The sequence below is a fragment of the Neofelis nebulosa genome, chromosome 12 (genome assembly GCF_028018385.1).
Source record: "Neofelis nebulosa isolate mNeoNeb1 chromosome 12, mNeoNeb1.pri, whole genome shotgun sequence".
In the NCBI taxonomy this organism is placed as follows: domain Eukaryota; kingdom Metazoa; phylum Chordata; class Mammalia; order Carnivora; family Felidae; genus Neofelis; species Neofelis nebulosa.
The window spans coordinates 460493-473870 of NC_080793.1; the positions used below are offsets into that span (position 1 = coordinate 460493).

At 51.8% G+C, this 13378-nt stretch overlaps 1 protein-coding gene across 6 annotated transcripts in view; it reads left to right on the forward strand.

Moving 5' to 3' along the window:
- PNPLA7 (patatin like phospholipase domain containing 7) overlaps window positions 1-13378 on the forward strand; it is a 63051-nt gene that overhangs the window by 29798 nt on the left and 19875 nt on the right. For all 6 annotated transcript variants that reach the window (XM_058693387.1, XM_058693385.1, XM_058693388.1 and 3 more), the window contains 3 exons: window positions 450-563; window positions 4570-4639; window positions 8647-8796. In XM_058693387.1, the coding sequence (XP_058549370.1) occupies window positions 450-563; window positions 4570-4639; window positions 8647-8796 (334 nt within the window). The remainder of the gene's footprint in view (window positions 1-449; window positions 564-4569; window positions 4640-8646; window positions 8797-13378) is intronic.

Consider the following 13378-nt stretch of genomic DNA (forward strand, 5'->3'; position numbering starts at 1 on the left):
CCTTACCTGGGTGTGGGGAGGGGCCCCTCCAAGTGACCTCATGTGGGACATGCCTTTCCTGGGGGCCGGCGTGCTTGCTCTCACCCACGCTGCAGCACCAGGGCTTGGAACGGTCATCCCTGAAGGTCTCCAGAGAGGACAGCCGGCCGGGTGGAGCTGGGAGCCCCTCTGAGAACCTTGTGTAGGATGAGGCCCTGCGGGATGCCCGGCCCCTTTGGCCTCAGGCAGGTTCCAGTACTGCTGGATGCTCACCCTGTCGCAGGCTGTCACTGACGCTCCTCCAGCACTTCAGGAGTGGCTTGACGAGCCCCTTTTCCTCCCGTTTCCCGCCTGTATGCCGCACTGCAGAAGGGCCGCCGCGTGCTCTGCCTGTGGTTGCGTTCAGAGTGCGGCTGGCTGGGCCTACAGGGCTGGAGGGCGTGAGCACCTCCCCAGCTTCTCTTCCTCAGGTGGAGACGCTCACCCACCAGGCCAGGGCGACCACAGTGCATGCCGTTCGGGACTCAGAGCTGGCCAAGCTTCCGGCGGGAGCCCTGACATCCATCAAGCGCAGGTACCCGCAGGTAAGCACTCCTATTCCGGGCTGCCTTAGGAAAGCAGGACATCCAGACCAGGAACTCGGGATTACTTGACCCTGGGCTACGTCCTTCTGAGTACCAGAGTGGGTACAGATCGAAGTGACCTGAAGCAGGCTCGTTGCCCGTTTTCAAGGAGGTGTCAGTATGGACCAGCACGTGGGGATAAGGGCCTTGGGGCAGGTGGCTTGGGTGTTGCCAGGAGGTGGGAGGGGTACACGGGCACTCAACGAGTGAAGCCACCTGGCGCCTCCCACAAGATGAGCCACGTCACAGGTGATACTGAAAACCAGTGAGGGATCTCACGACAGGCAGGAACAGGCGCGATGCAAGTGTGGTTTTCGCGGTGGGGGCTTTCTTGCTGTGCTTCTTGGGAAAAGTGGACTCGGACTTTGGACAAGGCAGATTCAGGCTCGGGCGAGTGGCCATTGGTCCAGGCAGTGGACGGAGGGGAGTCTGTTCTGCTCCCGGGGCAGATGGAATGGCTGGTTTTCGTCTCCCTGCTTAGAAGCAGTAAGGGTGCAGCCTGGGAAATGGGAGGGCCTCGGGCCCGGGGGTTTGGAGGAGGATCGGGAGCAGAGCCGCTGCAGGAGGAAGAGATGGCCTGTTCTTTCCTCATCAGCACCTTGTGTGCGTTTCGTGCGGACATCTCTGCTCTGGAACAGAGCAAGTTTATTTTACAAAGTTATTTTCACTTTAGCACCAAAACTTGATAAAAATGCAGAAAACTTCCAGTCATTTCTCTTAGTGCTACAAATACTCTAAATGTGAGCAAATCACCTATAAAAAATATGTATTTGATTAGGGCCTGTTTAAGGAATATTAGCCTAATGTTGAGAAACTATTAAAATGTAATTAATTATGGGAAAAAGTCAAAAGGAAGTCTTCCCCTTACGATTATATCAGGGCTTTTGACAAAATTCAGCCACGGGTAGTAAACACTCTAAATAAAATGGAAGTGAAGAAACCTTTATTCCAGAACACCCAAGTCCAAAACAGGATAGGCCCCTCGTCACCTGACGGGAAAGGTTGAAAAAAATGAAACAATTGGCCTAAGTTTGGGAAAGGAGTAAAAGTTGGATTTGCAGCAAACAGGTATCTTGTTTGTGGAAAAGTGGAGGGTTTACAAGGTGGGCTGGAGCATGTGAGTTGAGACCAGCACAGCCACATGAGGAACTGTGTGCATGTGTGGGGCCCACGCAGCCCAGGGCAGCCTCCTGGTTCCAGCAGCTGGGAGCACCTAGGACGTGGCCCTGCTGTGTCCTACGTGGCATAGGGTGAGTCTTTCCCAGTTGGAAACGAGGGAATGGATGTCTTTCTGTGAACAGTTTAGGGTGCCTTCCTTGGGGAAGCAGCCGGGGGCCACCTGCCCAGCAGGACCTTTTCTTGTGGGCACACAGAGCTGGCTGGGGGAGGCACTGCACCCCCTTGGCATGCCACTGTATATTCTGGCTCCGTTTAGATAGTTTGTAATCCTTTACTGTCATCTTTCATTTGGCTGTTCGTGTCCCAGATTTGGTCTCTGGGGACCCCTTAGTCCTGTCGTGCCATGTGCATTTCTGGCCCGGAGCCCTTGGTCACTCTGCTGGAGCTCCCAGGGTCTTCCCTTTCCGTGCCAGCCTCTCCCTCTCCGGCAGTGAGAACATCTGCTCCTGTCTTGAGCTGTTTGTTTGGGAGTGTGTGCAGCTCCTCCCTCGAGGACCCCCCACCACCGCAGAGCATTACCCCACACCAAGCCGCTGCCCCCCCCCCCCAGTTCTTCTACTTTCCCCTGCACCTGCCCACGGCTGACGCCCGCATCTTCCCGCCCTCAGCACTTCTGCAAGCCCGTGATCTGTGGGAGGATCTGGGCCCAAGTCTGAGGGCCTTGATCTAAGCACCAGGACACCCCTGTGAATGGCAGAACAGTGGTGGTGGTGGCCAGGGCCAGTACGTGTGCCACCAGCGGCCACGCGATCACTGGGAGCAAGGGGGAGCCGGCTGCTTCCTGTTCTGCAGGGCTGCTCCCTGGTGGGCCCATAGAAAGACCCTCTGCTCACACCCACTCCCCTGGGGGCCCACAGACTTCACCCATGTGCAGCTCCCAGGAGCTCGTGGTGCGTCCCGATGCTTCTCCATCACACGCTGGCTGCTACTGGGCTGACTACCACCGTGTGTGCTCTCCCATAGGCACTGGCCTGGCCTAGATCCCGGGCTTGCTTGCTTGGTGCCCTCCAACACAGGGGACCGCTGGCCACTCGGCCCCGTGGGGCGGCTGCTGCCAGCACGCCACCCACCACCACCGTCCTCTCTGCGTCTGTGCTTGGATTTTGTGTAAACGAAGTGTTTTCTGTCCGGCTTCTGTTGCCCGGTGTGGGGTCTGAGGTCTGTGTCCTGTTGACATGTACTTTTTGCTGCAAAGCAGTGTCCCACCCTGCGCCAGGGTGCACCCGTCTGTCCCGTTGATGGACATTTGGTTGTTCCCAGCTTGAGGCTGTTCTGGAAATATTTTCATGGCACATGTTTCGTTTCTCTTCGGAACCACTTGACACTGGCATTGCCGGGTCAGAGGGTAGACATATGTTGGATGTGGTTGCCCGTGTGGTTGTACCAGTTCATGGCCCCAGCAGCACGCAGCCTGTCACCAGGCGTCAGCACTTGGTGGCTGCACTCGTTCGTTCCACAGGAAATGGCTCTCCTTGTGCTTAGAATTTCCCTGATGACCAGAGATGTTGAGCACCTTTTCGTATGTTCGTGGGCTTATTTTGAACCTTTTTCACTTGCTGTAGAAATGATCACTTTTTAAATTAGCCTTAATGAGAATTATTATAAATTTGTAACTGTGATAATTATACCATGTGTATGTTTTTAAAGGCTCTTTTAGAGATACAGATTCAAATATTAATGGATAAAATGCTGTGTTTGGGATTGGCTTCAAACCTTTTCAGGTGTGTGTGTGTGTGAACTGATTGTGGCTGGGTGATGGAGGGTGGGGTTCGCCCTTGTGTACCGTGAAATTTTCCACAATAACGTGTGGTTTTAAAATTAGCTCCAAGCAACAGTTTGTTGCTAGATTACTTCTATACAAACCAGACTCCTTTTTAGTTTCTGTTTTGGACCACCGCTCAAACTGTTTTTTGTCTCACACCTTAAAATGTGGACAGTTTCACTTGCCTCGTGCATGAGTCTTTGACTCCAGCATCGTGGGGGTGAGAGAGGCTCTCTGAGTCGGTTTTCCAGGGCTGTTGGTTACTGGAGCCTAAGGTCTCAGCCGGCTCCTTCCAGGGGCAGCCCCAGAGCTCGGGGCTGTAGATGGTCAGAAAGCAAACCACAGGCTGAGGCCTGGAAAGGCAGAGGACAGCAGACAGGCAGCATCCAAGGGACCTCATCAGTGTCTTCAGCTTGCTTTCTGATATAATTTAGGTTTTACTGAAGCTGACAGCAGCTTCTCTTTACACAGTGGCCCTGGACTGCATCTAGGAGCTACAGTGGTAGGCCGCCTGCATAGTATAAACCCTAGCAATGAAAACATCTGACTTTATGTGAAAGTATGTATGAGTAAATTGTAAATATCTTGGCATTCCAACCTTAAATACTTTGTCTATAACATGTAATACTTCCTGGATGTCATGTCCTACTCATCCCGTGTCCTGCCCAGGTCTGGCCCGCCCAGGAGCACATAGTGAGCCCTTGGCTCTATGGAAGCCCTTCCTGGCCTGCCTGTGGAGGTGGCTGTGGCTTTCTCTGGTGCTCTCGTGCCCTGGAAGTAAAAGGAGGCTCTGGGACAGGCTCCAGGTTACAGGGCATGTGCCCCTCACACCTGCTGCCTGCAGTGGACTCTAGGAAGGCACCCTATAGAGCTAGGTCCTACCTGCAGGTGACTAGCCAGCCAACCACACTACCCACAGCCCACAGCCCAGAGGGGTTTACGGAAGTAGTGATTTTGAAAATGCGGATCCAAGGTGCTTCGCTTCTTGGTTTAAATGTGTGGTCTCCTTTCTTTCTCTGCCCCCAGGTTGTGACTCGGCTGATTCATCTCTTGGGTGAGAAGATTCTGGGCAGCCTCCAACAGGGAACTGCTTCTGGTATGTCCTTGGGCCTGGCTCCTGGGAGCCCTGCCTACCTCACTGGAGCTCTGCCTGGAGGGAGTGGGGGAAGCGAGGGGAGAAGGGGTGGCAAGAGGGGTGTGGTGGCCAGGGTGGGGCAGCTCTGAGCTGGTGGGGAAGGCGCTGGGGTTTGCTGATATGGGTACTGGCAGCAGGCAGCATGGTAGGGAAGCCCTGGGGCCTCCCCTGTTTTTTGGCCACTGGATGGCACGGATCTGAACCCAGCACTGGGGCAGGTACTTGAGGGAGTCTGGCCTGTCTGAGCGGGTGAAACGATTCCCTGATGCTGGGACTTTTCCTGCCAGCTTATGTGTTCTGTTCTGGTTCTAATTCTGAGAATGTGCGCTTTTAAATACTTGCTAGATCCCCTGTGCTGTTCAACAGCAGCTGGTTCCTCCTCACTATTTTGGGACCACCTGCTGCCCCTTGGCCTGCAGCCCCTCTGCCAGAGCCCCTTCATCAGAGCCCTGCACCCACCTGGCCACCCCAGTGCCCTCTGCTCCTCAGCTCCCCTTTCCCACTTCACTTGAATCCCCTGACTCACCCCACACCTCCCTAGCTCTGTCTCCTGTGCCAGGACTATGTCCTCCCCCCGCCCCCCATCCGGTGCAGTGACCTGGGCACAGTACTGCATCTTGTGGAAGGATGGAGGTGCACAAATGTGCTGGGGGGGGGGGGGGGACAGCAGAGCAGGGTGGGGCCACCCGAGTCCAGCACAGCTCATCTCCACCAGCTGCATCTGCCAAGACCCTATTTCCAATGCGGTCCCACTGCACGGTCCAGGGTGGACACAGGAGGCGTGTGTCTGTCTGTCTCCCCTCCGAGCACCTGTACAGTTGGGTGGGAAGCAGGTTTCCTGTAGGAGGCACATAGTTGGGTTCTGTGTTTGTCACCCCTTCTGACAGCTTCTTTTTATTTGTGTATAGACCGTCTGCCTTTAATACATTTACTCGCATTAGGGTTTATACCTGTCATTTTATTATTTGTTCTCTGCTCTCCCCTCTCATTGTTTTGTTACTTGGATGCCTCCTTCTGTCTTCTTTTGAGCTCCTTCAGCCTTTCTGAGCAATCCGTTCCTATTCATCGGTCGTGGTTCTGGGGTGCGACCTCATACCACATCTTCAGCAGTTGCTGTGGGCTTGCGGTTCCCGCCCCTTCCCGTCCGGCCATCTAGTACCAACACGCTGTCCCTGAGGGCGGGCTGCAGGGGCCTCACCTCCGCTCCGGTCCCATCATTCTCCCTTGTGCTACACATGTTGAAGCCCCTCACACGGTGTTGTAATTTTGGCTTTGGGCCGTCAAACATGATCTTGAAGCTTGAGGGGAGAATCATCTAGAATATTTCCCACTCTGGCACTCTTCATCCTGGTGTCCCTTCCCTTCTGTCTGAAGAAGTGCCTTTCGTGATGGTCCTTTCAGGGCAGGCCTGCTGGCTGCGTACTCTCGCAGCTTCCCTTCGTCTTTCACCTTCATCCTGAAGGCTGTTTTGCTGGATGTGCCACCGTGCTGACGGCCCCTGGGGGCTGTGCCGTCCTCTGGCCGCCACGGCTTCTGCTGCGAAGCCCAGACGTGACTTGTTCCCACATCTCTACGCCATCCCTTCTCTCTGGCTGTGTTCAAGCCTTTGTCTTTGTCCTTAAGTTTTAGAAACCAAATGCTCGTCTTCTTGAATCTACAGATTTATATCTTTTACCAGACTTGGAAGGTTTTCAGTCTTTATGTCTTCGAATGTTCTTTCAGCTCTTTACTCTTTCTGCTCTTCCGGAAATCCACAGACACAAATGCTAGACCTTCTGTTATTGTCCCAGAGGTCTCTTGGGCATGGTGGGTTTTTTTCCTTCTTCCAGTGTTCAGATTGAGTAGTTTCTTGTGATCTTTCCTCAAGGTCATTGGCTCTTTCCTCTTTCTTCCTGATTCTGCTTTTAAGCCCATCCAGAGAGTTTTTTTATTTCAGTCATTATATTTCTGCATCGGTGTTACGGGTCGTGATTGCTGTTTGTAGCTGGTTGTGATCACTGCTTTATCATACTTGTCAAGTAATTCCAAATTCCATGACATGTTGTCACTTTGGTCTGTTGATGTTGCAGGTGAGATTTTCCTGGCTTTTGGTAAGCCTGGTTATTTTGGATTATATCCTGTATTTTGGGCGTGATGTCATGACACGCTGGTTCTCATTTAAATCTTCTGTTATAACAGACTGTCAGCGTGCTTATGTTCGCAGAGCACGTCCTGGCCCTGACAGTTTGAATGTTAATTTAATTCTCCAGGCCTTTGCGCTGTTACTGCGGTCTGCCCTACTCGTGTGCTCCCTAGAGCCACTGTGGAGGCAGGCTGGCTGCTGTTCTGTACTATATTCTGTTCTCAGAGCCTCTGCTGTGCGATTCTGGCTGGTTTTGTGCGTAGGCCACTTGGCGGTGAGCCCAGGACTTCACGCTAGGTTTAGAGATTTCCTTCTCCACCCCTCTTCTCTCTGTGATTTCCCCACTCTGGTGGGCGTGCACCCCTACTTGCCAGTGCAGGGTGTGGAGAGTTGGAGGGCCCCAGCCCACTGTGTGTGTAGCCCCAGGCAGGTGTTTGCTTAGTGCCAGGGGCCCTGGAAAATATCCCTGGAGGCAGCACCTGGCTGGGAGGGATGGATGGACCCTGCCTGGCTGGGGAGGTGGGGAGGGGCAGGGACGCCACAGCTTTGGTGGCGCTGATGAGGTGGTTCCCAGGGGTCCGGGACCCAGCCAGTGGGCCCTGGTCTCTGCACCCTTCTCAGCCTCCTTGGGGCAGGCAGGTGGGGCATCCTGCTCGTCTCCCTTTCAGCCAGAACCAGGACCTCCCAGTGCCTCCGGCGGAGGCAGAGAAGGCCACGCAAAGCTAGCGAGAGGGTCCCCTTTGGTTCAGTCTCAGACAGAGGATGCTGATGTCAGAGGTTGCTGGGAAAGACACAGAGCAGGGGGCTTCCCAGAGGAGAAGCTTCAGGGAAACTGGCACAAAGGGGCCTCTCTGCCACCCTGTGTGCAGACAGTGACCAGCTCGCAGCCCTTGTGTTTCCCTGCCCCAGATTAGCTCTGAGCCGCCCCCTCTCTCTGCTGTCCTACATCCCCTCGCTCTGGCTTCTGGGTCAGGCCGTGCCAGGACCCACACTCCACTGCTCAAGAACCGCCACTCCTCACCCGGGGGCAAGATGAGCAGAGTCAGAAATGGACTCTGTTTTGGAGGAGCTGGGCCCTCTGGTGTGGCCTGTGCAGACGCTTGGCTGTGCACGTCAGGGGTCGGGGCGTGGCAGGCAGCTGGCTGGGCAACAAGCAGTCAGGGAGCCAGCAAGAGAGCCCTCGGCGTGTCCAGTCTATGGGAGACCCGAGTCTGCCTGGGATGTGGCTGGCGGGAGGGAGAGGCTGCCCCCCTTGGCTGCCTCCGTGAAAATAGGAGGTGCCGTTGGCCGTGTAGTGACTGTTGTTGGAAATAAACTTCCAGAGACCCTCTGACTAATGACCTTGTGGGTCGGCACATCTGCTGCCTCCTTCCCTGCCGCCGCGGGGGCCCCAGGGAGGCACGTCTGGAGGACAGAGAGTCCGTGGCCTCAGGGACTGGAAGTTCTACCTGCACTGGCTTGTCCACCCCCTCCCCCTCCCCCACCCCCACCCCTGCCCCCAGTCGTTCTTACTGCAGGAGGTGGGCCTCACGTGGCAGAGCATTTTAACTCCGGGCCTCATGCTTTCTCCTGTGTGCTGTGTCTGTCTTCTCAGTCTCCCCTGAGGCTTGTGTGTGTGAAACGCAAGGTGCTCACGGTGTGGGCTGGTACTCCAGCGGAGAGGCAGGGTGGTCCTTGGGTGGGCATGGGAAGTTCGGACTGTGCGGGCCTGGAGCAAGCCCCGGTGCCCCTTCCTCTCTCCCAGGCCCCCGTGCCCTGGTGCCATCTAGAAACAATTAGGTACACCTCCAGACTGCCCGGGAGCCGCCCAGCCCCTCAGGCCTACTCACGACCCTGTGTTTTGCAGGTCACCAGTTTGGGCTACACACTGCCGGCAGCAAGTGGGACTCGGGGAACCCTGCCAGCAACCTCTCCACGGTGGCGGTCATGCCTGTGTCGGAGGATGTGCCCCTCACCGCCTTTGCCCTGGAGCTCAAGCACGCCCTCGGTGCCATCGGTGAGTCCTGCCCGAGGCCACCTGGGATCTGCTCAAGCCCTCCTCTTCTTGCTTCTTGGTCCTTCCGGTTCCTTCTGCAAGTGCAGTTAGTGTCGTCCTCACAGCTAAGCCTTGGGCGGGGGGTGCGGGGAGGGGGTGCTCGGGAGAGGACAGGAGCGGAAGAGCATCCACCAGGAGTTTTCTGAGGGTCTTGATGGCAGACGCTGTGTCACGGGAGCCTGTGTCACCCGCCCCTTGCAGCTGCTCCTCCAGCATGGTTGGGGGCTCCCTGTGTGGAGGCGACTCTGTGGCTGCAGGAGCTGGCTGACAGCGTGGAAAATGCCCTCAGTTGAGGTCAGGGAGCTTGGGTAGTGTTTCCAGATTCCTGACAGCTGTTAAGCTTTAGAATTCAAAAACAAGGAGTTGAAATTCCTGAGAACTCCTAGGAACTCCCCAAATCATAAAGTGTTATGTATTCTTAACACTTTATTTGTAAGTTTTCATATAATTGTGAGTAACTATAGTAATAGTAAATCGATTTTCTGTGATATGGTAATGCTGAAAATTTCAGGGGTTGTCTTTATTTTTTTTAATTATTTTTTAATTTTAATTTTATTTTTGAAAGAACACAAGCGGGGATGGGCGGGGGCGCAGAGAGAGAGGGGGACAGAGGATCTGAGGTGGGTTCTGAGCTGTCACCGCAGAGCCCGACACAAGGCTTGAAATCATGAACTGTGAGATCATGACCTGAGCTAAAGTTAGATGCTTAACCCACTGAGCCACCCAGGTGCCCCGGGGTTGTCTTTTAAAGAATGACATGAGAATAAATGCAGTGAGCATTAGATCACTGTCATGAAACAACGTGAGAAAGGTGTATGTTTTAATACCATGTGGAAAGGTTCTCTACTTGATGTAGGCATTTGATAATAGAAAGCATTAAATAAATACCAAATAAAAAAGATTACTAAAGTTGGAAGGTTCTACTATAAGTACTTAAAACTTATTCTGAAGACAAAATTGTAAAATACAGAAGGCATTCATTGCCCTGTCAGTCTTGATCTTTGTTTCGTAACAAATACTCCAGATGTGGGGAATCCCATTCATCTCCCGTTGGCGTTGCACACACACAGCATCTCCAAGTTGTATAGCAGGGATATCTTGCTTTCCTAAAAGCTATTCCCTTTCTTAAAAACAAAAACAAAAACAAAAACTTTATTTTGTAATAATTACAGATTCCGAGGAAGTTGCAGATAGTAGAAAGGACCATGTACCATTCCCCCAGGTTATGTAACTGTCGCACCCAGTCAGGATAAGGAGATAGACATTTGTGGGGTCTGTGGGCCTTCAGGTGTCACTGGCTGTGACATGTGTATGCATGGGTGCATGTGCTCTGTGCCACTGTGGCTCCCATGTGTTCCTGCTGCCACCTCCAGGTACAGACCCCTCCCGCCCCCTGCTGCCCCTCCAGGTACAGACACCCCCACACCCCTCCAGACAGACTCTCACCAACACCATCCGCTGCCCTTCCAGGTACAGACCCCCGCCCCTTGCCCCTCCACAGCTCTGCTCTGGCAGCTTCTGTTTCATCATTCTGAGAGTATCATAAAAATGGAGTCCTACGCAGATGACCTCTGGATACTGGCTCTCTAGGCTCAGATGGTGCCACCTGTCCATAGTTTGCTCCCTTTCACTGTGGAGACATAGCCTGAATGTACTTGGTTGCTTCACCTGTTGAAGGATATTTGGGTTTCTTCTGGTTTGGGGGTTTTGTGAATAAAGCTCTGTGACCTTTTGTGTCAAGGATTTTGTATACTTGTGAGTGTCCATTTCTCTGGAAAGACGTCTCGGCATGTGGTGAGTGTGATAGATGTGTGTGCAGTCCTGAAGAGCTGCTGACCCTTCTAGAAGGCGGCTCTTCCTCATCCTTGCCAGCCCTGGGAGCTGCCGTTGGTTTTTATGTCTGCTGCTCTGATGGGTGGGTAGTGAGAGCACATCACGGTTTCCATTTGGGTTCTCTAGTGGTTCACGACCCTCAGTGTCTCTTCCTATGCTTCCTTACCATGTGTGGGTCCTCTCTGCTCCAGTATCTGTTCATAACTTCTTATCTTTTGCTCCTTTTTGAGTGAGTTGTTTATTTTCTTACTGTTGAGTTTTGAGAATTCTTTTGAATGTTTGTTTATTTTTGAGAGAGAGAAAGAGCACAAGCAGGGGAGGGGCAGAGAGAGAGGGAGACACAGAATCTGAAGCAGGCTCCAGGCTCTGAGCTGTCAGCACAGAGCCCAACATGGGGCTTGAACTGAGGCACCGTGAGATCATGACCTGAGCCTTAAGCAGGACGCTTAACCAACTGAGCCACCCAGGTGCCCTAAGTTTTGAGAATTCTTTATGTACTCCAGATATGGGTCCTTTGCCGGGTCTGTGGTTTGCAGACGCGCTGCTCCCTCCTCTGCTGCTTCTCGGCTTTCACAGGCAGAACTGTCAATTTTGATGAAGTCCAGTTTATCAGTGTTTTTCTTTTATGGACTATGTTTTCAGTATCATTTCTAAAAATTCTGCACCTAGCCCTAGGGCCTAGATTTTCTCCTGTGTCTTTTCAAAAGACTTGAAGTTGGGGCACCTAGGTGGCTCAGTCAGTTAAGCATCAACTTGATCTCAGCTCGGGTCATGATCTCATGATATCATGGTCTGTGGGTTCGAGCCCCGCGTCTGGCTCTGTGCTGACAGCATGGAGCCTGCTTGGGATTCTGTCTCTCTGCTTCTATCCCCCTTGTGCTCTCTGTCTCTCTCTCTCTCTCAAAAATAAATAAATAAACTTAAAAAAAACCAAAAGGCTTACAAAAGTTTTACGTTTAAATTTATGATCTGTTTTGGAGCTAATTTTTGTAAAAGGTGTGAAGTTTAGGTAGAGGTTTACTTTTTTGCTTATGGATATCCAGTTGCCCCACCATCATTTGTTGAAAAACTCCATTCTTCCATTGAGTGGTCTTGGCACCCTCCTGAAAATCATTTTATCCATGTGAGGGTTCGTTTCTGGGCCATTCTGTCTTCATGCCAGCACCGCGCTGTGTTGATTACGGTAGCTCTGTAGTAGGTTTTGAAGTCAGGAAGTGTGCTTTGTTCCTTTTTTATTTTTCCTTTGACAGAAAGAGAGGGCGTAAGTGAGTGAGGGGCAGAGAGAGAGAGAGAGTGCAAGTGAGTGAGGGGCAGAGAGAGAAAGAGAGAAGTGGGGCTTGAACTCACTCGATGTGGGGCTCAAACTCAGGAACCGTGAAATCATGATCTGAGCGGAAGTCAGATGCTTAACACACCTGAGCCACGCAGGTGGCCTCCAGCTGTGTTCTTTTGCAGGGTTGTTTTGGCTGTTCAGGGTCCCTTGAGATCTGCAGGAGTTTCAGGACGTGCTTTTCTATTTCTGTGAGAAACTCGTTGGGATTCTGACAGGGATTGCGCTGGATCTGTGGTTCACTCTGGGCGGTACTGGCATTGTGACAATATTCACTCGTCCAACCCGTGAGCGCAGGACATGTTCCCATGTTCTTAAGTCAATTCTTTAATCTCTTTCAGCAATGTTTTGTGGTTTTCAGTGTACAAGTTTAAGTTTATTCCTAATATTTTACTTAACAGATTTTTTTAAACATTTATTTAATTTTGAGAGACAGAATACAAATGGGGGACAGGGCAGAGAGAGAGGGACACACAGAATCCAAGGCAGGCTCCAGGCTCTGAGCTGTCAGCATAGAGCCCAACGTGAGGCTCGAACTCATGAACTGTGAGATCATGACCTGAGCCGAAGTTGGACCCTTAACCAACTGAGCCACCCAGGTGCCCAGTGTTTTACTCTTTTTGATCCTGTTGTAAATGGAATTGTTTTCTTAACCTCTTCCTTAACCTCTGTCACTGTATAGGAAGAGAACTGACTTTTGTGTGTTGTTTTTGTGTCCTGCTGCTTCTCTTATTAGTTGTAACGGTTTTGGGTGGACTTTTTAGGATGTTCTACATATAAGATCATGTTGTTTCTGAGCTAAGATAATGTTACCTGTTCTTTTCCAATTTTGATGTCTTATATATTTTTTTCTCACCTAACTGCTCTGGCTGGGACTTCCAGCACAACGTTGAATAGAAGTGGTGAGAGCGGTCGCCCTTTCTTGTTCCTGGTCTTAGGGGAAAGCTTTCTCATGCCACTGGTGTGATGTCAGCTCAGGTTTATATGTATGGCCTCTAATATACTGAGGAAGTTTCTTTCCATTCATAGTTGTTTTTTTATTTTTTTAAGATTTTACTTTTGAGTCATCTCTACACCCAACGTGGGGCTTGAACGCACAACCTGGAGATCAAGAGTCACACGTTCCACCAACCAAGTCAGCTGGGAGCCCCTGCTTCTTTTTATTTCTGTAAAATCAGTAATGTCCCCCTGCTGTCATTTCTGATTTTAGTGATTTGAGTCTTCTCTTTTTTTTCCTTTATTCATCTAGCTAAAGGTTTGTCAGTTTTGTTGATTCTCTCAAAAAAAGACTTCTGGTTTCATTGATTTTCTCTATTGTGTTTCTATTCTTTTCATTTATCTCTGTTCTAATCTCTTATTTCATTCCTCTGTCTGCTCTGG